We start from the raw sequence: 25772 nt of genomic DNA, 5'->3' as shown, positions 1-25772 counted from the left end.
ATGTAGATTGATTTCACAGCATTCACATCTCAGGAGGAGCCTGTTCTTCGCGGCAGTTCAACACTGGATTCCCAGACATCAGGCTGCCAGAATTTAAGAAGGATGTTGACAAGCTGGAACATGTGCAGAGGAGGGTGACCAAGATGGTCAAGGGTCTGGAAACCAAGCCTATTGAGGAATGGCTAAGGGAGCTGAGTATGTTTTGCATGGGACAGAGGAGATTGAGAGGTTGGATGGTCATCTGTCTTGGATACTTGAGACAGTGGCGTAGCGTGGGTTGTCAGCACCCGGGGCAAGGCAAGTAATTTGCGCCCCCTAACCCTAACCCCCAGATGTTGCGCCCAGTGCGGCCGGGCCCCCCTCCACCCCCCACGCTACGCCACTGACTTGAGATTCCCACATTGCAGGGGGTTGGACTAGATGACCCTCGGGGTCCCTTCCAACCTTACAGTTCAATGATTCTATGATCTCTGCGTCTCTCTCCCAGGCTGCCTTCCGCCAGCTTGCCAAGATGGTTCTTGAAATATAATAAAAATAAAAAATAAAAATTGTAACTCGCCCTTCACCTCAAAAAATAACCCTCCTACCACGTTATGGGTTGGGGGAGAAGGGGAATAATAATAATAATAATAATAATAATAATAATAATAATAATAATAATAATAATAATAATTTATTTATTTATTTATTTATTTATACCCCGCCCATCTGGCTGAGTTTCCCCAGCCACTCTGGGCAGCTTCCAATCAAGAACTTGATGCGAGAAAAGGAAGGGAAGGGGAGAGAGAGAGATTTGGGATATTTCAGGAAAGTCGTATGTGGTTACATGAAATGATGTAGCCCACTTAGGTTTTGCTAGCGACAGGAAGAACACACTGTGCTGCTTTAGAAACCCAGCTTCGAAAGGTCCATGTCTTTCATTATGAGTAAGGATGCAATCTTATGACACTGGAATTACAATATTGCCTGTAAAATCACTCAGGTTTCTCGAGGGAGGGGGGGAGACTGAAACAATAAACAAACCACAACTTGACTAATCTAGAAAGAAACCAAAGAGGGGGATTTCACTGGCATGTAATCATGTCTCACTTCCATTCCCACCCTCCTGTTAAATAGCACAAGCCCTGGGTATTAGATAATCCCAGTATTGTCTGTTGCCTGCATAGATTGTGTAGAGAATGAATTTCCACCTTGGACAGCCATCAAAGAAGTCAAGCGCTGTCACTTGTCAACTGGGCAGGTTTAATGACATGGGTTAATTGGCTGACCAAAATATGGCACAGAGGAGTGGACTTGGTGTTTTCATGAGGACTAATACTTTTCGTGTGTGTGATGTTACTCACCGCTGCCTTTTGTGGGAACATTGCAGATACTATGAGGGGATATATTGATTTAATAGTATCCTTCCTAACCCACGCTTGTGAGTCGGCAGCAGAGTGACATTCCCCAGTATACAGCAGGAAGCTAGTTGGTAGATTCGTTTGAATCTCTTTACTTAAGCAATCCAATCTGTTTTGTTCAGGTTGGAGTATATTCCTGGTAAGACCCCTTTTATCCCTCCTAAAAAGAATAAAGACACAAGAAGCTTCTTTCAAAAGTAATAAGAAGTTTATTCACATTCAGTTCACGGTTGGATCTCTGAAGGCAGGCTTTAGTTACAGCTACAGTGTGGCTTACATCCTTATAAGGATGCTCCCATGTGCTGCTGGCAGAGAGCCAGCAGTGCAGTCCAAGAGAAGAAAAGGCATCAAAAGAGGAAGGTAGCTGCGTGACCGGATCTTTTGTGGGGTCTGCAAGGATCACGGACACTAAATGGTCACATGGAAGGGAAGGATGCTCCAGACCAGGTGTAACAGGAAGTTCAACTGGCTGGATCAACACCCCCGTCTGTGTCCACTCTAGGCAAACAAGGAATGTTGTATTTGACTGCTCCGATGGGTTACATCCCACACCTTTTACCCCTGCCTCTTTCTTGCGGCCTGTGGCAGCCTTTGTGTGCCAGCACTGAAGGCACTTTTATCAACCATCCCCAACCAGATAGGACCATGAGATAGGGGATTTCATCCCATGTGCTGTGAATGGGGAAAGGAATCTCCCTTGAAATTCGAACTGTTTCCTAGTTCTGCTGGATCTCTCCCTTTGATATAATTGACTATAACATCCTTCTGGACCGTCTAGAGGGGCTGGGAGCTGGGGGCACTGTTATACGGTGGTTCCGCTCCTTCCTCCTGGGCCGTGTTCAGAAAGTGGTGGTGGGGGATGAGTGTTCAGACCCCTGGGCTCTCACTTGTGGGGTGCCTCAGGGTTCTGTACTCTCCCCCGTGCTTTTTAACATCTACATGAAGCCGCTGGGAGAGATCAGGGGGTTTGGAATGGGTGTCCATCAATATGCAGATGATACCCAGCTCCACTTCTCTTTCAAATCAGAACCAGTGAAGGCGGTGAATGTCCTGTGTGAGTGTCTGGAGGAAGTTGGAGGATGGATGGTGGCTAATGGATTGAGGTTGAATCCTGACAAGACAGAAGTACTGGGGGACAGAGGGCGGGCTGGTGTGGGGGACTCCCTGATCCTGAATGGGGTAACTGTGCCCCTGAAGGACCAGGTGTGCAGCCTAGGAGTCATTTTGGACTCACAGCTGTCCGTGAAAGCGCAGGTCAATTCTGTGTCCAGGGGAGCTGTCTACCAGCTCCACCTGGCACGCAGGCTGAGACCCTACCTGCCTGCAGACTGTCTCGCCAGAGTGGTGCATGCTCTGGTTATCTCCCGCTTGGACTACTGCAATGCGCTCTATGTGGGGCTACCTTTGAAGGTGACCCAGAAACTACAACTAATCCAGAATGTGGCAGCTAGACTGGGGACTGGAAGCAGCCACCGAGACCATATAACACCGGTCTTGAAAGACCTACATTGGCTCCCAGTATGTTTCCGAGCACAATTCAAAGTGTTGGTGCTGACCTTTAAAGCCCTAAACGGCCTCGGTCCAGTATACCTGAAGGAGCGTCTCCACCCCCATCGTTCTGCCCGGACACTGAGATCCAGTGCCAAGGGCCTTCTGGTGGTTCCCTCCCTGCGAGGTGAGGTTACAGGGAACCAGGCAGAGGTCCTTCTCGGTAGTGGCGCCCGCCCTGTGGAACGCCCTTCCATCAGATGTCAAAGAGATAAACAACTACCTGACATTCAGAAGACATCTGAAGGCAGCCCTGTTCAGGGAAGTTTTTAATGTGTGACATTTTAGTGTATTTTTGGTCTTTGTTGGAAGCCACCCAGAGTGGCTGGGGAAACCCAGCCAGATGGGTGGGGATACAAATAATAAATTATTATTGTTGTTATTGAAACGGAAAACTGGCAGCTATTGGCCATTCCACACATGAGCCTGGCTAGTACAGGACAACAATTTGTTTGTTAACAATTGGGGGGGAGGGAAATAATCAGATTGGACATATTCGCTTCTATTTTTTCTTTTGGAAAGCGAATGCACACTTATATGTCACAGCTGGCTAACTTCTGTACGCCGAAGTCCTGAAGCAAGCCCTCGTACAGAGCTTGTGGAATCCCCGCTGTCTGATGTGAAAAGTTCACTGCCGTCATCTCCGGGCAGGGATACGGTAGAATTCTTTCCAAGTGAGAGAGACGTTCTGTGGCAACGCATCCCTGTAACCGATATTTTGCTTTCTAATTTAAGCCCGTTTGTTTGCTCGCTGTGGCGGGTACTTGACGCACCTGCTGATGGCAGTGAGAGGCATTAATGTCTGGGTGGTCTAGTCATGCACTCAGTGCAACTGGGGATCATCTCGTCATGTGCCTGCTTGCGCCTGCCAAATCTAGCTTCCAAGTGATTCAGCATAACTGCCCAGAGTGCTTCAGTCTGAGGCTGAAATGTATACAAAGGCAGCTGGGATGGAGAAGTGTGAAGCCTTGAAAGCAAGATCCCAAAGCATGTGTTTCTGTGGGCGCATTGCCTGGAAACCCAGCCAGCAAACGACGTAGCAATTTTGATACCAAAATGCTGGCAGAACAATGCATATGGAAATAATCCCATAAAACCACACCCTCCTTGCAAGTAATCAGTCCCTTCAGTGAGCAGAGCCTACTCTCTGCAACTTCCTGCTCATTCAGGTTCTTCGCTGAATTGTTTTTGGTTAAAAAAAAATTGTTCTGGTAAATCGAACCTGACAAATAATTACTGACATGCAGTTTTATTATGCATATTTGTTCATAAAGTGCTGGTTTTATTTATGGCTTGACAAATTGCACGCATTTAATGTTTGATATTGTTGGTACTTTGAATGGATATGTTATATTGTTATATATTAGAAGCTTTTGCTGATTGAGCAGTATATTTCTGAGCAGTACATTTTAACTTTGAACTGATCCAGAAATGCTACAACTGGATTTAATATTATCAATAATTTTTCAAAAACCCATAAGTTTGCAATGCTTGAATGATTAAGTCTAAAAATGCAGAACACCTTTAATAACAGGCTCCAATTAACGGAACAGCAGTATGTGTATATTTAGCAGGAGAATGCATAAAGAGGAGACTTTGCAAAGAAAACAAATCTTGCACACGCAGACTTTGTGTTTGGACTGTGCTCTGGGGCGAATTCACCCGAAAGCACATTCCAGCTGCAATACCAACATAGTCTACTTGCTTTGGAATAAAGGAAGGATTTTCCCCAAGATACACAGTATCTTGCAAGATATGCCTGGTCTGATCTTCTTCACAATCCGTCCCCACCTTCTCCGTAGCTGATCCAACCTGCACGTAAACAAACTTGCCAGTTAGATGCAAAGGCATTTAATAGCCTTCAGGTGTAGCTTGACCTTTGGAGACATCATCTCTCAGCCAAGGGTGCTGGTGCAGCAAGGCTTCTGATGCCAATGGTGCATAAGCCCTGGCTGAATCGCAGAAATCCATGGTGAATTTTCAAAGAGGTGGAGTCAGGAAAGTGTGTGTGTGTGTGTGTGTGTGTGTGTGTGTGTGTGTGTGTGTACCTCTACTGAGCACGCAGAAAGTCGACAATACCCCCAGGTAAAGCTTGGAAAGCCACTGCCCATCCTGCCACTTCACCACCCGAGGCACCAGCAGGAAGTCAAAAACACTGTGGTAGGCGGCTGTCAATCTCAAGGATATTTTTTGCAAAGTTTTGCAAAGGGACAACTGCCAATGCTTGCTCCAGATTTGCTATTCTGTCTTTGCCCACAGGTTTGTGAATTGCAACCCTTCTTGTCTTGCACTCCTTTTTGCAGTCTTAGTATAAACATGGACACAGTAAAATTTTATTTTGGTTTTTTTAATCCACAGGATGCATTTTTATTTTTCTTGGTCTTTTCTAACAATTCTTATGCTTGCTTGCTATGCTGCTGCAAAAGAGGAGAAGATGCACATCTCCTTTCCTGCTGCTATTTCTGTCCAGCAAAGAAAACACAGAGACTTCGAAACTCTGGCCCATCTGAGGGAGGAATCTGGGGCACTACAAGCTCTATGAAGAGGTAGCGAAATGTGCCTTGGCATAAAATCATTGGCACTTTCCACGCTGGAACCAGCAAGAACACCATTCTTTTAACTCACCAAGACTTTTAACAATCTGAGATTCCAGTCTATCTGGAATCTCCTGCACTTGTCAAAAGGAGGAAATGCACACAATTCATTCTGTGTCCTGTGGTTTATAAACAATGGAGATTGCATTTGTGTGGCTGCCCTTGTTATGCTGGGATACGACAGGAGTCCACTATCTGCATTTTCCAGAAACAACAGGAGGCATTTTTGCTCCAAGGGGCTTTCCCAGCTGGTGAAGTGGGTCATTGTGACGAGTGTCCACTTCTTAGGGTTTTAGTTTTGTTTTAAACGTATTAGCCCTTTTATGTTTTTAATTGTCTCTGTCATACATTGTGTTGAGACCTTTATCTAGGAGGAATTAATAAATCAATAATACTGTAATTATTATCCAAGGCAGCAAACTTTACTCTCAAGGGAAGTTCCTGTTTCCTTCTCTTAACTTGCCTTACCAACCCATGTGCTAAGAAAACCTTAGAATTTCCACAACCAGACAGGCATTCTTGCAGTAAATTCCAAACAATGCCACGTGGAAATCACCATTCTACTTTTGCAAAGCGCTTGGTTCAATATGCTACTTTTGCCGGTCACTGAGGCTCCGCAATGGAGCAGAGCAGAAAAGCAAGAATCGAACCACATGAGAGATGGGATAAAAACGCCCACAACTTTTATTGCTTACAGCTAACAGATTGGTGTGACACAAGGCAAGCATTCAGATCCAAGAGCCACTACCTGGGGCAGGCTGGACCTGGAAGCACCAACCCAGGACCATTTAAGGGAGTCCTTACCTCCACAATCCATTCATGCATTCATCACCTTTATATACCAAGGAACTCAAGGTGGCGTACATGGTTCTCGCCTTCCCTTCTTATCTTCACAACAACCCTGTGAAGTAGGTTAGGCGGAGAGACAGGGACTGGTCGAAGGTCACTCAGTGAGCTTAATGGCAGAGTGGGGATTCGAACCCAGGTCTTAGTCTGGCACTCTAACCGCTAGGCCACACTGGCTGTCAATCTGGACCCAGGCCTCCAGAGCCTTTTCGACCACTTGAAATGAAATTACAATGGGTTTTTTTTTAAAAAAAAAAAAGATTAAAATTATGGTGTTAAGAATATTAAAAAGAGGATCTGCTGGATCAGTGACCCATCTAGTCCAACATTCTACTCTCACAGTGCCCCCACCCCAGATCCACAATCAGGATTTGAAACAAGAGCCCTCTCCCCGCCTGTGGTTTCCAGCAAATGGAATAAAGCTTTGGAAAATGATGCTGGATTTTAAAATATGTTGGATCTACTCTCATCCCGAGGTCATGTTGAACTTCCTGAGAATTTCAGCTGTTGTTTGAAGAACCAGCGCCCAGCGCTTTGGGCTCTTCCCTGGGTGGGAACAATTCCTGGGCCCCATGCCAGGGTAACGCTTTCAACTAATTTTGACTTGTGAAAGTTTGTCTGCATAGACTGTTCCTTGTTTTTCCCTTCCCCATGTTTCATTCATGTGGAACATGCTGTTGATATATCTGGCAACATTAGGCTTATATATTTTAGAAACTTAAATGCACGCACTGGCCTTCCAAACAGATTTAGCCTCTTGATAATCCTGCCTGGTCACCAACCTCTTTTTTTGTTGGGGCAGTATAAAAACGCTAACAACTAAGAAAACCAGAGTTATGAATGGCAAGATAAATTAAAATATAAAAAAAACAATATGCAAGTGTAACCAATCCAACATAAACCATCTCTTCCCCTAGAACAAATGGGCTGCAGTGATAGGATTGTGGAAAGGATAAATCAGTTATTATTGATATATTTATGCTCGTTTTGCGTGTTCTGTTTGGGTGGCAGGGGAGAATAAGTAGCACATTTTAAAAAACCACCCTAATACTGAGTTAAATGCTTTTAAAAAAAACCAATTCCTTGGAAGTTCAGAACCCCCAGGGTGCACAATTTCATCAGGGAATACATTGCAGGAATACATCAGGGAATACATTTTCCCTGCTTGAGGGGAAATCAGATTCGTTAAAAATTGTGTCCATTAATTTTTGCTTCTTTTCAAAGAGGGGAATTTTTTTAATAAGCAAAGCCCAAGGGAAGACAATGTCCTCTTAGATAAAGTCCCAGTCGCAGACCAAAATGGTACTGGTTATTTTTCTCAGAGGCGCTTGTGCATATCCTTTTTATAACTTGAACCCACGTCCAATCTCATGAGCTCAAGAAATGCTTTTGGATCTTCTTTTGTATATTCTGCAGTTTCATGTGATCCAGGGCTTTCCAGAGCTTCTGCACCACGACCTGTTGCCCCAGAGTGTCCTTGAGCTGGATGAGGAAGGCATGGAGTTCCACCTGGAGCACTAGTGGGCTCTTCTCATCACAACCTGCGGCAGGTGCACTTCCGTTGATTCTGTGAAGCAGTCTCTCCAGCCGTCTCTGCGACCCGACTTGGTAAGGCACAAAGTCTATTATGGCGTCTTGACAATCACTCCCGATTCCTGGAGAAGGCAGGGCGGGGAACAAAACAGGTCTCGGTATTAGGTGGTGTGAATAAGGCCTCTAGTGCCAGGCTCATATTACAGTGGGTGGGTGGCGCTGTGGTCTAAACCACAGAGCCTAGGAGTTGCCAATCAGAAGGTCGGCGGTTCAAATCCCCACGATGGGGTGAGCTCCTGTTGCTTGGTCCCAGCTCCTGCCAACCTAGCAGTTCAAAAGCACGTCAAAGTGCAAGTAGATAAATAGGTACCGCTCCGGCAGGAAGGTAAATGGCGTTTCTGTGCGTTGCTCTGGTTTGCCAGAAGCGGCTTAGTCATGCTGGCCACATGACCCGGAAGCTGTACACCGGCTCCCTCAGCCAAGAAAGCGAGATGAGCGCCGCAACCCCAGAGTTGGCCACGACTGGACCTAATGGTCAGGGGTCCCTTCACCTTTTACTATTCAGTAGACTTCTACATGTTGTTTTTAGGCACCTGATAAGCCATGCTTCAATCCAAAAAGGGATTTGTGGAGTAGGTTACAAGGGCAGAAAATAGAATCCACTGGCAACTCAACAGACCAGCATTAGAGTGATGTTTTTGAAATTCCCAGGCTCTCTGACCCAGCTTTAAAGTGTTGCGTATGAAACTTGCCATGACTACTGCAATGCATAGCTGCCAACTTTCAGATTTGAAAATAAGGGATCAGTAGCTTCACCTGTCCTGGGGACAGTCTTTGGGATATCTAACAATCCAGGGAAGCAGCGGGAAACGGTGCTGGAATAAGGGAATTTCCCGCAAAAAAGGGAAGGTTGACAGCTATGCTGCAATGTGCTCTATGTGCATGACTCAGAAACTACAGCCGACCCAGAACGGGGCTGCCACACACCATACGTTACAGCAGTCATGGAGTATTCTGGGAACTGCAGTTCGTTAAGGGTGCTGACTTCACAGAGCTACAGTTCTCAGCACCCTTAGCAAACTACGGTTCCCAGGATTCTCAATGATTATTTAAGTGGAATAAGAGTGCTCTAAAAGCTTGGGGTGGACGGACCATAAGCCGGCAAGAGTGGGAGTTCTGGAAAGGGCACAAAAGAACTCCTAAATTACAGGGCCCAGGATTTTGCTGAAGGTAAGTCACAAGTGTTTGATGTCCATTTGAAATGCGCAGGGGGGGGTACCTGTGCTTCCATGCAGCTTCTCACCTGGCGCTTCATCTGCTTTGTCCTTGGTGCTGTTGGCTTTGCTCATCTTGCAAGCGGTGCAGAAGGTGTCATGGAACTGGTTCCCAGGGACGTTGACTGCCAGGCCTTGCTTAGAACAGTCCTGGTGAGGTTGGCACACCTCAGTGCTGGAAACAGAGTCGGAAAAGGTCCCCTGAGGACACAGGATACATGTAGTGTCCTCCTGCGGGTTGCCTGTAAGATGCAGCCATGGCAAAAGAAGAAGAAGCTGTGAGCAAGCACTGCATGCAAATTCCGAATGGAGCTGGGCATTGTCTAAGAACAGCGGCTCCCAAATGTCTTACCCCCCATGTAGCACTTAAAAAATTGCTGAGGGTCTTATAGGACCACTTGGTACTGGGGTTCTCTAAGGGTGTGGCAGGAGAGGATGGCAAGTGTATTGGGAAAATTCAAGGACAATCAAACATTTAAACATTTCAGTGTAGTATAGCATATTATCAGTATATCTATTACAGTGGTGCCCCGCAAGACGAATGCCTCGCAAGATGAAAAACCCGCTAGACGAAAGGGTTTTCCGTTTTTCGATGCGCTTCGCAAGACGAATTTCCCTATGGGCTTGCTTCGCAAAACGAAAAAGTCTTGCGAGTCTTGCGATTTCCCCCCCTTTCCCCCCTTTTTCTAAGCCGCTAAGCCGCTAATAGCCTTTTAGCCGCTAAGCCGCTAAGCCTTTAATAGCCGCTAAACCGCTAAACCGCTAATAGCGCTAATCCGTTAAGCCGCTAATAGGGTTGCTTCGCAAGACGAAAAAACCGCTAGACAAAGAGACTCGCGGAACGTATTAATTTCGTCTTGCGAGGCGCCACTGTATTTGCAGAATATGATCACTGCAGATGGTGACAGCAGTCACGAAATTAAAAGACGCCTGCTTCTTGGGAGAAAAGCAATGACAAACCTAGACAGCATCTTAAAAAGCAGAGACATCACCTTGCCAACAAAGGTCCATATAGTTAAAGCTATGGTTTTCCCAGATGTATGGAAGTGAGAGCTGGACCATAAAGAAGGCTGATTGCCAAAGAATTGATGCTTTTGAATTATGGTGCTGGAGGAGACTCTTGAGAGTCCCGTGGACTGCAAGAAGATCAAACCACACACGTGGGTCCACAAGGTTTCATTTCCTCCCACCATTTCTACACGTAAAGCTAAGGTGAACCCATGTAACTTATGGACTTCACTTTTGTGTGTTCCCCAGTGGCCGCAGTTGTTCTGACCAAAACAAAAGCGGTCTTAAACTGGAGGAGTTAATTGAAGAAAATCCCCTATGCTAGCCTGATTCAGTAAAAGGCAGAATTCTAAGTCAGGTATAGGTTGCCACAAAGTATGTGAATAATATAACTTGTTCAAAGTCCAAAATGCAGTTTATGACAGATCATATAGAAAAGAATCTCAGCAAAACACCACTGAACCACAAAACTTCTCTGAACTGAGTCCACCCGTTGAGCACACCCAGTCCGAGGCAGAGACAAAGGCCTCATCCAGACTTGTGACTTGATGCCATCTCCCATTGGGCAGAACAGAGGACTTGAGCCATGTGGTCTATGACCAGAACTGTACTCCAGAAAACATAGATGTTTGCTAGAGGCACTGGCGAGAGGAAGGCAAATGAATAAGGGCTGTCAGAGTGATGTTGCAATGCAGGGAGAATTTCTGGCCGGTATGCTTGCTTCTGCACCTCCATAAATAATAAATAACAAATAATAAATAATAAATAATAAATAATAAATAATAAATAATAAATAATAAATAATAAATAATAAATAATAAATAATAAATAATAAATAATAAATAATGAATAATGAATAATAAATAATAAATAATAAATAATAAATAATAAATAATAAATAATAAATAATAAATAATTATTATTTATACCCCACCCATCTGGATGGGTTTTCCCAGACACTCTGGGCAGCTTCCAACAAAATATTAAAATACAGTAATGCATCAAACATTAAAAGCTTCCCTAAACAGGTGGCACACACCTGGTTTCAAACCCATGCAAAGCCCTGACAGCAACTGTCTATTTTGCAGAGCCTTGCCAGAATTCCCCACTGTTCATGGAGTACAGAGCGTCACATTTTATCAGTGGTAATTCCCCCTGCAAAGCCATTTCAGTGAGAACCAAGGGCAAGGAGAGATGAGCTGTCCATGAAAGCTGAGACCAGCCCTGCGTTTATGAAGCCAGGCTGCCTTTCCAAGATATGCAACTTTCGCCTTCACTGAAATATGATGCCAGGGGATCCCCCTGTCTAAGAAAGAAAAGAGAAAGTGGAACAGCGCTGGTCTCCTGCCAAGTCACTTGGTGATCCAGGGACAGACATGACCTCAGACACCACTTAGATCATGGCCGGGGCACGTGCTGTTGGGAATGCAGAGAGCTCCGCCTGGGATGGGAACCTGTTTGCACGCAGCCTCAGCCCTGCAAAAGCAAAAGCAGCTGGAAGAGGGGACTTTGGGCACACTCACATTTCTCCCTCCCTACAGAGTAATCGCAGCACATGTAAGAACGTAAGAATAGCTTGCTGGATCAGGCCAATGGGCCATCTAGTCCAGCATCTTGTTCTCAACCAGATGCCCCTTATGGGAAGTCCAAAAGCAGGATCTGACCACAAGAGCCCTCTTGCCTCCTGCAGCTTGCAGCCACTGCCCAACTCTCTCCCATCCTGTTTCAAAAGCCAAGAATAGAGTGTGCTCTTTATGCTAGGAGGGGAATCCCAGCATCGCCCTACGATTCAGTAGGCGCCACGGCTCAAAACGAGCCTCGTTAGAGGGTGACAGGACGGGCTGCGCCAAGCAGGTTGGCAAAGGTGGTTCTACAGCTGCGCCCTGAAGGAAAAGGCAACGCCAACAAGTTGTTGTTCCTCCGGAAGAGATGCAAGTTTAAGAATGTTATAACATCAAACTGCAAAACTAAGCTGGAAACCAAGCTTTATATATATGTAAATATGATTTATTTACACATATTAAAATTGGAAGCTTTGAATGGAGAGAGATTTCACAGCAGTCACATCTCAGAAGAAGCCCGTTCTTCACAGCAGCCTAGTTGGATTCCCAGACATCTGGGTGCCACAATACAGTGGTACCTCGGGTTAAGATCTTAATTCATTCTGGAGGTCCGTTCTTAACCTGAAACTGTTCTTAACCTGAAGCACCACTTTAGCTAATGGGGCCTCCCGCTGCCGCCGCCACGCAATTTCTGTTCTCATCCTGAAGCAAAGTTCTTAACCCGAGGTACTATTTCTGGGTTAGCGGAGTCTGTAACCTGAAGCGCCTGTAACCGGAAGCGTCTGTAACCTCAAGCGCCTGTAACCTGAAGAGCCTGTAACCTGAAGCGCCTGTAACCTGAAGCGTCTGTAACCCGAGGTACCACTGTATAGGAAAGGTATTGACAAGCTGGCATGTGTGCAGAGGCAGGTGACCAGGATGATCAAGGCTCTGGAAACCAGGCCTTATGAGGAACAGTTGAAGGAGCTGGGTATGTTTAGCCTGGAAAAGAGCAGACTGAGAGGAGATACGGTAGTCATCTTCAGATGTCTGAAGAGGGATGTGAGATGTCTGTCACATGGAAGAGGGAGCAAGCTTGTTTTCCACTGATCCGGAGGGTAGGACTCTAACCAATGGACTCAAATGACAAGAAAGGAGATTCCGACTAAGCGTCAGGAAGAACTTTCTGATGAGAAGGGTTCTTCCAACAGCGGAATGGACTCACTCAGAAGGTGGACTCTCCCTGAGTGGACGCTTTTAAGCAGAGGTTGGATGGCCATCTGTCAGGGATGCTTTAGGTGAGTTTCCTGCATTGCAAGGGGTTGGACTAAATCAGGCATAGGCAAACTCAGCCCTCCAGATGTTTATGGACTACAGCTCCCATCATCCATAGCTAACAGGACCAGCAGTCAGGGATGATGGGAATTGTAGTCCCAAAACGTCTGGTGGGCCAAGTTTGCCTATGCCTGGACTAGATCGCCCTGGTGAGCCCCTTCCAACTCTACAATTCTATGATTCTAACCTCTGTGATTTACCAGGGACAGCCAGCCTAAACTGAGGAATGTCCCCTGTTGGGTTCAAGAGTGAGGGTGCCGCTTGCAATACGTACCAAGCTGAGCAACTCCGGTTCCCAAGGGGCAGCTGGAGTGCTTTATGCAGAAATCCAAATCCGAGTGGTAGCCCGCCTTGCACTGGCACGCCCGGTTGTGTGTGCCGTTGCACGGCCGCACCTCTTCTTCCAGGCTGTTGCAGAAGACGTTGCAGTACAGGCACTTCTTGAGGTAGTTCCAGTATTGAGTGTAGTGGAGAGCGGGGCACGGCTGGCAAACGGTGTCCTTATCATTGGTGCACTCTTCAGCCACGTACGTCCCCGGCGGGCACTGCTTGCACACAAACACCTCATTGGTCCGGCGATCTCGCCTGCTGTAGGTGGGGTAGCTGCCGGAACACGGGGGCCCCAAGAGCAGGATGTAGAACACCACCCACTAGAAGGCAAAGGGGGAGAGCGCAAGTGAGCTGGAGGCAGCAACCCTGTTCCTTTCCCAGTAACTGTCCTTGGCAAAGGTTTCTGCCACTGGGTGAGATTTCTAACATTTTGCTAGTATCCTCGTGGTCAGGCCCTGCTTGAGGAGTTTTCTCCCAAGTATCGGGTTGGCCACTGTGAGAATGGGACGCAGGATTAGATGGGCCACTGGCCTGACCAACCAGTCTCTTCTGAAAAAAGGTAAAGGACCCCTGACAGTTACTGTATTTTTCGCTCTAGACGCACCAGACCACAAGACGCACCTAGTTTTTGGAGGAGGAAAACAAAGGGGGAAAAATTCTGAATCTCAGAAGCCAGAACAGCAAGAAGGATCGCTGTGCAGTGAAAGCAGCAATCCCTCTTGCTGTTCTGGCTTCTGGGATAGCTGCGCAGCCTGCATTCGCTCCATAAGACGCACACACATTTCCCCTTACTTTTTAGGAGGGAAAAAGTGAGTCTTATAGAGCAAAAAATATGGTAAGTCCAGTCGCGGACAACTCTGGGGTTGCGGCGCTCATCTCGCTTTGTAGGCCAAGGGAACCGATGTTTGTCCACAGACAGTTTTTCCGGGTCATGTGGCCAGCATGACTAAGCCGCTTCTAAGTGCACGGAAATGCCGTTTACCTTCCCGCCAGAGCGGTACCTATTTATCTACTTGCACTTTGACGTGCTTTTGAACTGCTAGGTTGGCAGGAGCAGGGACCGAGCAACAGGAGCTCACCCCGTCGCGGGGATTCAAACTGCCGACCTTCCGATTGGCAAGCCCAAGAGGCTCAGTGGTTTAGACCACAGTGCCACCCACACTTCTTAGGTTCCTATAAAGGGAAGCTTTTAATGTTTAACAGACTATTGTATTTTAATATTTTGTTGGAAGCTGCCCAGAGTGACTAGGAAAACCCAGCCAGATGGGTGGGGTATTATTATTATTATTATTATTATTATTATTATTATTATTAGCATAAGAAGGCCAGTCCACCACCCTCTTTTCCACATGCCTCTGGGAAGCCCACAAGCGTGGCATGAGCACAAAAGTCGTCTTCTACTGTTCATCCCCACCTCTGTGACCAAAAAGCCAGTGCAGGCTCCAAGTCCTCCTTCCCCTGCAGAGACAACAGCCCTGAGACTAGAAACAGGCTGCCTTTCCCTAAAGCAATGCATGCAACCCTCACTTAGGATATTGGCTCACCTGCCCTCTGCCACCTCCTGTGTTCCTTGTTTCTCTTTAACATATGCGAACTCTGCTTGACTTGGCAACATCCCAGTTCAACTGTTTCCAAGAAGTCCATACGACGAGTAGGAAGATAGCCCTCCTTCCTTGCGCTTCACAACCCCCTGCACCCTCCCCGGCAGTCAAAGGCAGGCTGCTTCTGAACATTAGCTGTCATGGCTAATAGGCCTTGATGCCCCAACCCTTGGCCAAGCCATAGAGTCATGAGAGAGAGAGAGACTTCTTCCATTCTCTCTGCACCAGGGTTTCCCAAACTTGGGTCTCTGGCTGTTGTTGGACTACAACTCCCATCATCCCTAGCTATCAGGAACAGTGGTCAGGGATGATGGGAGTTGTAGTCCAACAACAGCTGGAGACCCACGTTTGGCAAACCCTGCTCTACACCAAGGGTAGTCAATGTGGTGCCTTCCAGGTGACTACAACTCCCATGTTGGACCCTCCAACTCTACCCTGTTCAAGCGTATTTATGCTTGCAAACCTAGACCTCTGAAAGCAAAAGGGAGCTGGGAACTCTACCTCCGAGAGCGTCCTGAAAGGGTTCCGCTTGCTGTAGAGTTGCATACTACTTCCGAGGGTCTTGACAGTCCTGTTTGCTCTCTTGGAATCAAGTGGGGTCTGCTGCAGCACGGACTCAGCTTACGGAAAGCGCCCTTCTCTTGTGTTTGCAGACGATGTAGTTCTGGGAAAGAAAAAGTGAAAGGAAACAGAGTGTTAAGAGACCGTAAAGAACACAATGCGCAGGAATGCGGAGGGACGGAATGTTCTGTTCTTTGGAGAGTAGAATGAACCTTCTTAATTTGTCCAATATTGGCTGTTTCCTTATCTCAGGCCTAGCAGCATCCCATCCATCCATCCATCCATCCATCCATCCATCCATCCATCCACAATGTAATTAGTGTCAGGGCTGGATTAACCATTAAGCAAAATAAGCGCATGCTTAGGGCATCCGGGGAAGCAGGGGGCACCACATAAATTGCTCAGTTGAGCATTCATTTTCTCAGTTGAAGCATGTTAAAAATCCCAACAGAACAATGATGCAACAAGGCAGGCTGGGTTCCTCACCTCGACTAAGCATAGAAGCAGATGCGTTACGTAAGGTTAGTTTTGAGGATCTGATCAAAGGCTTTGCAATTAGAAAAAAGTAGAAGAATGCAGAAGGTACATAAAGAATGGAGAATATTTAAAGACTATCTGAAAAATTACTGTAACCAAAAAAATCTCCTGGCAGACCTTGAATGATTCTTGCAAAACTAAGGTGATAAATAATAAAGTACTCTTGAAAAGAACTGGGAAAGCAAAAATAATAATAAGGTGCTGCATGTAGAATAACGAAATGAGAAATAGGACAACGAGAATAATCAGAATCTAATTTTATTTTAATCTTTTTTCTTCTTCTTCTTTTCTGGTATGAGAATAAGGGTCTAAGATAGCATCTACCTCATGCTCTCAGCATCTCCCTCTTCTTTTCTCCTGTGTCCTATCCCTCTTGTTCCACTCTTGTTCCAGCCTTATTTATTTTTTATTTTTTACATTGAAGGCACATGAACCAGGCTCATGAGCATCTGGCAAGGATAAGATAGTCCTTTTTTATTTTCACATTCTGTACTCCCAATACTCTTAAACTGTTGATTTATGCTGTTAGTCAGTTTATATCCCACTGGGTCCTAGGATCCTCTCCATGTTCTTATTCCAAATAAAAGTTTGCTGCTTTAAAAGCACTGGCATAAGTTCTTGAGAAGGAGGTCCAATTTCTAAGTCCAGTGCCCAGACTTTTGGCCACTGAGTAGGCTGGGGAAGAAGTTTTTATCATTTTGTGCTAGCTGATGAAGCTGTCAGGAGTTCAGCCTACACTCGAGTAGGACCCTGGTAGAGACACATGCCCAACTAGCATATTCCCTCCCTCGATCGTTCAGGAGCTTCAAAAGCTTTCTTCTGCCCGAACATCACAGCGACCGATGCCAACCGACACCAGCACACTTAGGGATCCGCAGAGTTTGTGCAACTTGCGTGACAGACCTCAGCAACTCAGCATTTTGGCTAATCTACTTGTGGGATGTAAACACAGGAGCAGTCAATGACAACATTCCTAGAGTGTACATGTTAGAACATGGGGAGGGATGTCTGTCCAGCAAGCAGGTAAACTTCCTGGGGACAGACTTCCTCTGCATGTGATCAGATGGATGTGGCCTCACCTGTGCAGGTAATGACAAAAGCACAGGGCAGGCAGCCACTCTCTCTCTCTCTATTTACATATAAACACACATGGAACACTGCAACATGGCTCCCTCTCTCTCTAGCATCAGACAGCAAAGAGGAAAAGAACAAAGGACAATAGTCCCACTTCAGGGAACACAGTAACACAAACATCCTGTCTCCGTCACTTCCCACTCTGTGGAGTCAAAACAAACACCATCATGTGACAGACAAAAATCCCATTACTGCAATCATAGATCAGGAATTCTAACAGAAGCCTCAGGCATAGAGACCCTTGCTTAGAGATGCACAAATCTCTGAGATTTCCCAGAGAGCTTGCATTTTGTTCCCAGTATCTGGTAAGAGCAATGGGAGGTGGCACTACTACCAGGAGGGTCTTTAATTGGACCAGACACCCTTATCCTGACAACAGCTGTAGTCCCACTTACACTATTTGCTAAATAGATGAACTCATGCACACAGAAGCTGTCGAGACAACTGTTTATCTGCTATTTCTGACAACATATTTGAGCATTTCAGGATTATGGCATGGCTGAGTTTTTGGGGGACTTTCAAGCAACCATCAACTAAGGTAAAGGTAAAGGTAAAGGTACCCCTGCCCGTGTGGGCCAGTCTTGACAGACTCTAGGGTTGTGCGCTCATCTCACTCTATAGGCCGGGAGCCAGCACTGTCCGCAGACACCTCCGGGTCACGTGGCCAGCGTGACAAGCTGCATCTGGCGAGCCAGCGCAGCACACGGAACGCCGTTTACCTTCCCGCTGGTAAGCGGTCCCTATTTATCTACTTGACCCGGGGGTGGTTTCGAACTGCTAGGTTGGCAGGCGCTGGGACCGAACGATGGGTGCGCACCCCGCCGCGGGTATTCGAACCACCAACCATGCGATCGGCAAGTCCTAGGCGCTGAGGTTTTACCCACAGCGCCACCCGCGTCCCTTAACCATCAACTAGTTCCACACAATCCAAACCATCTATGGTCTGAATCTGTCCACGGCCAGTTCAATTCATTTCCCTCTGAGCTCCCTAGTCTACATCCCCCTGCCGCAAGAAGCATGTAACTTCTTGCTACCTATGGATTACACCACCTAGCCTTGGATCATAGCCCAATGTCTTATCTTAGAATGAGGTTTCTTTGAAGACAGGTGCATTAAGTAGAAGACGCACAAAGCGACTGGAGCTGACATACGACTCGTACACAATGTTAAATAGGAACCAGCCATCTATCTATCAAGGGACCCAAACCAATGGCATTAAATGAAAAGAAATGAGGTTCCAATTAAACTTCAGGAAGAACATTCTGACAGTAATAGATAGGTAGCCGTGTTGGTCTGCCATAGTCAAAATAAAAAAATTCCTTCCAGTAGCACCTTAAAGACCAACTAAGTTAGTTCTTGGTATGAGCTTTCGTGTGCATGCATCTGTGTATCTGAAGAAGTGTGCATGCACACGAAAGCTCATACCAAGAACTAACTTAGTTGGTCTTTAAGGTGCTACTGGAAGGAATTTTTTTATTTTGATTCTGACAGTAAGACCAGCTCAACACCCTCAATAATGTCTACACAGACTGGCAGTGGCTCTCCAGGCTCTTTGCCAGGCAGTCTTCCCATGTCCTACCTAGAGATCCCAAGGATCTGGCATGCTCTAGCCCCCGAGACACAGCCCTTCTCCAAACACATGCTAAGCCAAGCAAGAAATAAGATGAAAAGTGTGTATTATGCTTATGTGAAACAAGACACAGACCTCATATCCTAATAGTGCAAGGATCTGGGAAGCATCCAGCCACACAAATCTTTTCAATTAAGAATAAATCTTTACCCAATAAAAGTTTATTACTTAAATAAACTCTGTGTGGATCCCAGACATCTCTGCTAGGACCAAAAGTATTAACCACAGTAGCCCAACTGAAGTCATCTCAGACACCCTCCAGATGTTTTGGGTTATGACTCCCAACAGCCCCAGGCAGCACAGGGTCAGTAAGAGATATAAAACCAGAGCAGGGTTGCATAATGCGGAAGGCTGGCTTAAGAGAATGAAGAAAACCTCACTCCTTTTGAGCAAAAAGAACATAGTCGCCACAATGGAATACCAAGGCACCTTTTGCAGTGGATTATTATTATTAATAAAATTATTAATATACCACTTTATGTTTTAAAGGGGAAAAATCTCAAAGCAGTTTACAACACTTTAACACATAAAATAAAACAATCCAGAAGAAAATAAATTCAAGCTTCAAGGAAAATATTTCAGATCCTTTCTCTAAGTGACATTTTGCTTTCCCCACATTTATTTCCCCATACTTAATTTACAGAGCTGCCCCACAGCAGAAGTGCTCTAGGAAGCCAGTGTGGTGTAGTGGTTAGAGTGTCAGGCCAGGACCTGGGAGATCAGGGTTCAAATCCGCACTCAGTTATGAAGCTCACTGTGGGTCATTGTAAGGATTAACTGCGGAGTGGTAGCGGGTGAACCATGTACTCTTTGGAGAAAAAGTTGAGATGTGAATGCAATAAATAAGCTCTTCTCCTTATCTCCTTAAGAAAGCTGGAGGGCCCACCCAGACAGAGATGTCAGTCGCCAATCTGGCATCAAGACATCTCCACATGGTTGCAAAATGTTCCTGGGGAATTTCTAACACTGCTTTTCTCCCTAGCTTATATACTTCCCAATTTAAATGTATAAAGTTACATGATTAATTTGGGTGGGTAGCTTAGACAGAAAGGCATTTATATCCGTAAGACAGGATTCTTTCGAAAAAGAGACTTGATGAAGTGGTCAAATCAGCCAATTTGGGCGGATCCACAGCACGCATTGAACACAAATTTGAAGCACTTCTCTCAAAGGATCCTGGAAACTGTAACCTCCCATCACAGAGCTACAATGCCAGCACCCTTAACTACAGTTCTTTGGGGGGAACAATGCGTTGAATGTGCTTTAGAATGCATGTGGATTTGCAGTATTATAGCACTTTAAATAAACCCTATAATATAGCAGAAGAATTCTGCTCAACAAAGAACAGTCTCTTTTGTACACCTGATGAACATTTAACGACAGCCTCATATGCACATCTGTACACACAAACACACACACATGCACCTGACAAAAACTTCATGTCCTTATGACAGCATCACATGTACACCAGCACAGACACATGCATGTCTCATACCTCCCACCAGACATAAACACACATGCACCAGTCGCACATGAACACACAGGAAATCATCATCTCTGCCACGAAAACAGCACTGACGACCCCTACCTTCCCTCGGAATGCACATCTGCACAGGGCACCGTGCCGAAGAGGCTAATAATAATAATTTTATTATTTATGCCCTGCTCATCTGGCTGGGTTTCCCCAGCCACTCTGGGTGGCTTCCAGCACATCTAAAAACATAACAAAACGTCAAACATTAAAAACCTCCCTATACAGGGCTGCCTTCAGATGTCTTCTAAAGGTTGTGTCGGTCTTTATCACCTTGACATCTGATGGGAGGGCGCCACCGCAGAGAAGACCTGGTGATGATGATGGCGATGATGACCAACTATGTTTATAAGGGTACCTACTGAGGTAAAGGTAAAGGTAAAGGTACCCCTGCCCGAACGGGCCAGTCTTGACAGACTCTGGGGTTTGTGCGCCCATCTCACATCTATTGGCCGGGGGCCAGCGCTGTCCGGAGACACTTCCGGGTCACGTGGCCAGCGTGACAAAGCTGCATCTGGCGAGCCAGCGCAGCACACGGAACGCCGTTTACCTTCCCGCTGGTAAGCGGTACCTATTTATCTACTTGCACCCGGGGGTGCTTTCGAACTGCTAGGTTGGCAGGCGCTGGGACCGAGCAGCGGGAGCGCACCCCGCCGCGGGGATTCGAACCGCCGACCTTTCGATCGGCAAGCCCTAGGCGCTGAGGCTTTAGCCCACAGCGCCACCCGCGTCCCACCCGCCACCCGCGTCCCTACTGAGAAGAGCCATTAAAAAGCAACTGTACCAAAATGTGGAAATAATAAATATTCAGGGGCGGCGCCAAACTTTGTCCTCGCTCAGGGCGCAGTAGTACCAAAGTCCGCCCCAGCATCATGTCCATACCTGTATCTGCACACATACCAGACACAGACCCACATGCAGCCGGCGCGACCACGCGAACCCTCAGGAAAGGGTCATCTCCGCTAGGAAAGCAGCGCAGATGACCCTACCTGAGACACGAATCATCGCCACGCGTTCCCTCGGAAGGCGCATCTCCGCGCGCACTCGGCTTTCTATTCGCGGCAACGCCAGAAACGCTTCGCCACGGCGCGTAAAGGCGCACGCCGAGGCGCACGCGGGCTGGCGGACCCCGCCGAGCCTCGCGCGCCTCTTCCGCCGCCGGAGCTGACTCGGCCGGCGCCGCGCTCCGCCCCTGCCTGCCCTTTACCTCGGCTCGCTGCGGTTTCGTTGGTGGGCTCGCCTTGGCGCGGCCTTTGCTCCCCGCCGCTTATATGGTGACTCTCCGCCGCTTCTTTCCAGGTGGCTCCACCCCAAGGGAAATCCCAAAACGCGTTTCCAAATTTGCGCGCTTCCTGGAAAAGCGATGAGGACAAATGGGGGGTGATTGGGTTCATAGCTGTCAACTTTTCCCTTTCCTTGCGAGGAATCCTATTCCGAATAAGGGGATTTCCCTTTTAAAGAGGGAAACGTTGACAGCTTCAATTCGGTTCGAGGATCCGAAGCGCAGCCACCCGCTCGAAACAGCGGCAATTGGGTAATCGATCGCCCAAGGGGCAGCTGACGACCCCCTAGAGGGTCGTGTGTGTTCAGGTCCCATTCTGCGGTTTCTTCCGCCGTGGATCTGGATGGCTCTGCTGCCACTCTCTGTCCGCAAAATTCATCTGGATGGAGCTTATTCTCCCTTCCCTAAATCGCCGGTTCTCTGCTCCCCGCCTCGATTCTGGCATGTGTGCAGGCATTTTTGAACTTTTGTTCAGGCACCTTAAAAATAATAAATCCCAGGGAAGCAGCAAGTGCTAACGTAAGGTTGTGGCTGGGAGCATCTAGCTTGCACTGAGAAGTTCCTGGGCTGGGTTCTATTGTCAGCGCCTCCAGGTGGAGCGGAGAATGTCACCTGGCTGAAACCCTGGAGTGATGCTGTCAATCAGTGTAGGCAGTATTGACCTGGATGGACCAACGGGGTTGATTTCATGAGGCTAGGTTCTTAAGTGCTACTAACCTCAGTTATGATTCATGGAAGGTGACGGGGGAGCGGGTAGGAAGATATCAATTTCCTTTTAATAAGAAGAAATCCTGAAGCCTTTTGCAAGAGTGATTTTTACCAAAGGCAGAGATTCCCAAACTGGTCTATGGACCACCATTGCTTTGTTTAAGTGTTCCGCAGTGTATCTGTGGATACTTGATTGAAGATGAGAGGCGGCACATCTGTCACATTAAATATCAATGTTGCATTTAAATTGCATTTAAATTGTGGCTTTTATTTCTTACATTGTGTTTCTATTGTGTTTCCAATTTGAATTCTGTTGAATGCAAAAGAATACAACATAAGAAATTTCTAAAAGCAATAAAAACACAATTAACAACCATGCGGCATCTAGCACAGCAGTTTATGATTGCTACCACAGGCACAAAAACTATTAAGTGATCTGCCAAAACCCTCAGCAATTTTCAGATGGTCTGTGAAAGTCGTGGAATCACTGTATGTAGCCAGGCTGCTTGTTAAACATTGAACTCCTTTCTGGTGAATTTGGCTCCAACCCACACCAGTTTCTTGCTGTCTAAAGAGCCACAAGAGGGAGTATAAGATTCATGCTAGATAGAACAAAGTACAGTGGTACCTCGGTTTATGAACTTAATCCGTTCTGGAAGTCTGTTCTTAAACCGAGGTGCGCTTTCCCTAATGAGGCCTGCCGCCGGCGGTGCCCTTCCACCGTGTGGATTCCGTTCTTAGACACTACTTCCAGTTTTGTGGAGTTCGTAAATCGAATCAATCATAAACAGGACTGTTCTTAAACTGAGGTACCACTGTACTAGGATTTAATCCATGGCAGCATCTCTAATTCAAAGGGTCGGGATAAAGGTAAAGGGTAAAGGGACCCCTGACCATTACGTCCAGTCGTGGCCGACTCTGGGGTTGCGGTGCTCATCTCGCTTTACTGGCCGAGGGAGCTGGCGTACAGCTTCCGGGTCATGTGGCCAGCATGACTGAGCCGCTTCTGGTGAACCAGAGCAGCGCACGGAAACGCCGTTTACCTTCCCGCCGGAGCGGTACCTATTTATCTACTTGCACTTTGACATGCTTTCAAACTGCTAGGTTGGCAGGAGCAGGGACCGAGTAACGGGAGCTCACCCCGTCACGGGGATTCGAACCACCGACCTTCTGATCGGCAAGTCCTAGGCTCTGTGGTTTAACCCACAGCGCCACCCGCGTCCCTTAAGGCTCAGGATAACAACTTGCATATATGTCAATAAACAGGCGTAGGAGTTGCAGGCCAGTGCTATGCCTGTTCATTCAGAACTGTGCTCTGTGGAACATATTCCCAAATAAATATGCATAAATAAATATGCCCACATCAAATTAGGCATGCCCTCAATTCTCTCGTGCTGAAATCCATCTTCAGCTTTACCTAAAGCACTTTGCAGAGATTTTGCTTTACTCAGTCAATCCCATTAGTAAGTATCATAAGCTTGGTTTGTATGGGCTGCTCCACTACAAGCCGAATGTGTGAACTGTCTCTCCTGAAAGAGTATTGAGATATTGGACGGTATGGTGATTAATCCATGATAGTTCTGTGTGTGAGAAGAGAAGACTCCCTGGAAAAGACCCTCATGTTGGGGAAGATGGAGGGCACAAGGAGAAGGGGATGACAGAGGACGGGATGGCTGGACAGTGTTCTTGAAGCTACCAGCATGAGTTTGACCAAACTGCAGGAGGCAGTGGAAGACAGGAGTGCCTGGCGTGCTCTGGTCCAGGGGGTCACGAAGAGTCAGACAATAGTTCGTGTGTGTGTGTGTGTGTCATGAGACATCAGGCTGCTGTCCCCCTAAGCCAGGGTCGGCAATTTTTTTTACCTGCGGGCCAGTCCACTGTCCCTCAGACCTTGTGGCGGCACGTGGGGAGGGGAGCTGGAAGAAGATGTGAGGGGGGCAAGGAGTCCTCCTCCCCACCCCCCAGCCCCAGCCACTGTGCTTACCCCCCCAGGGGCTGCCGCCACCACCACTACCACCACTATGGCTGCTGCTTCTTGTGGGTAGGCTGAGGAAGCTCGTCCGCTCCGCTCTCTGGCCCATAGAAGCACCAGGACGGCGGCGGTGGCGGGAAGATGAGCAGCGCGAAAGGGCTGGCTCCGGAGAGGGGCTGCTTAAAATGACGTTCAGCCAGCTCAGCCCAGCCCCCTTCCTCCTCTAGGCAGGGCAGGGAGGAGCCAGGAGGAGGGAGGGAGGAGGCGCTGCCACGGTGTGTGTGAGGGGGGGAAATGGAATGGTGTGGGGGGAAATGGCGCAGCCCGAATGAACAGAATCCCCATGCCGATCCACAGACAGTCCAGGGGCTGGATCCTGAAGGCAATTTGGGCCTGATCCGGGCCCCCGGGCCTTAGTTTGCCGACCCCTGCCCTAAGCAATAGGTGTACACATGTATCATGCTTTAGCTGTGAGCTGTTTTGCCTCAGGAGTTTTAGTCACCATTAAATAATCCTTGATGACTACTCCAAATCTACTCCAAAACTTCTGAACTTCTGTCCCTTCCAACTCTGTTTCACAGGATCCTTGGAATTACTCGGAACTGGCTAACAATGCAAGATGCTAAAGGAGATGGTCCTTCCATCTGGCTTAGCCGGGTCAAATTACTTCTATTGCTGGATCTTCCAACATTAGCATTACACAAACACCTGGTTACTTCACTTCCAATGAAACTTCTGAGTAAGCGTGTTCCGTAAGGGTGAAAACTTGAAGCCAGGTTTCTGGAAGCCTTGTCCAACTGTCCAACCACAATGTCACACTGGCTCTTTGTGATGCACGTACATTTAATAAGCATCTCTAAAGTTTTCTGGCGGCTATGAGCAAAGACTAAACAACAGAGCCCTTCCAAGCAGGCTTTCTGTTTAATACCAGAACAGAACCATCTCTTCCATGAAGCATGTGGAGACTATTCCCTCAGGCAACAGAAAATTGGCAACGCCACCATCCCAGGACTCTGGTTTACTTGCTTCATTTTCTCCCTGCCCTGTTCCTGCTGCTGCTCCCAGCTGCACACCCAGCAAGGCCCTCTGCTACCTGCTCACCTGTTACCAACCTCACCTGTTACTTGTTACTTTTAAGTTTTTCTTCTTAATTATTATTATTATTATTATTATTATTATTATTATTATTATTATTATTATTATTATTATATTCTGCCCATCTGGCTGGGTTTCCCCAGCCACTCTGGGTGGCTTCCAACAGAATATTAAAAACACAGTAAAACATCAAACATTAAAAGCTTCCCTAAACAGGGCTGCCTTCAGATGTCTTCTACAAGTCAGATAGTTGTTTATTTCCTTGACATCTGATGGGAGGGCGTTCCGCAGGGTGGGTGCCACCACCAAGAA

At 47.0% G+C, this 25772-nt stretch overlaps 1 protein-coding gene across 3 annotated transcripts; it reads right to left on the bottom strand.

Annotated features, from left to right (window-relative positions):
• Window positions 1-6203: 6203 nt before the first annotated feature.
• Window positions 6204-21744, bottom strand: TNFRSF6B (TNF receptor superfamily member 6b). 3 transcript variants are annotated; one of them, XM_081196645.1, is made up of 5 exons: window positions 21611-21744; window positions 15512-15674; window positions 13354-13729; window positions 9225-9437; window positions 6204-8043 (listed from the first exon to the last, which is right to left on the bottom strand). In XM_081196645.1, the coding sequence occupies exons 2-5, from the start codon at window positions 15554-15556 to the stop codon at window positions 7757-7759; spliced, it is 921 nt and encodes a 306-aa protein (XP_081052771.1). In that variant the 5' UTR covers window positions 15557-15674; window positions 21611-21744; the 3' UTR covers window positions 6204-7756. The 3 variants fall into 3 exon arrangements, with proteins under 3 accessions (XP_081052771.1, XP_081052772.1, XP_081052773.1); XM_081196646.1 differs by lacking the exon at window positions 21611-21744 and adding an exon at window positions 21393-21566; XM_081196647.1 differs by lacking the exon at window positions 21611-21744 and adding an exon at window positions 20620-20714.
• Window positions 21745-25772: the final 4028 nt, after the last annotated feature.

Source organism: Podarcis bocagei (assembly GCF_964188305.1).
Source record: "Podarcis bocagei genome assembly, chromosome: 5".
NCBI lineage: Eukaryota > Metazoa > Chordata > Lepidosauria > Squamata > Lacertidae > Podarcis > Podarcis bocagei.
The sequence above is the reverse complement of the archived record's forward strand: the minus strand, read 5'-3'. Positions and strand labels throughout refer to the sequence as shown.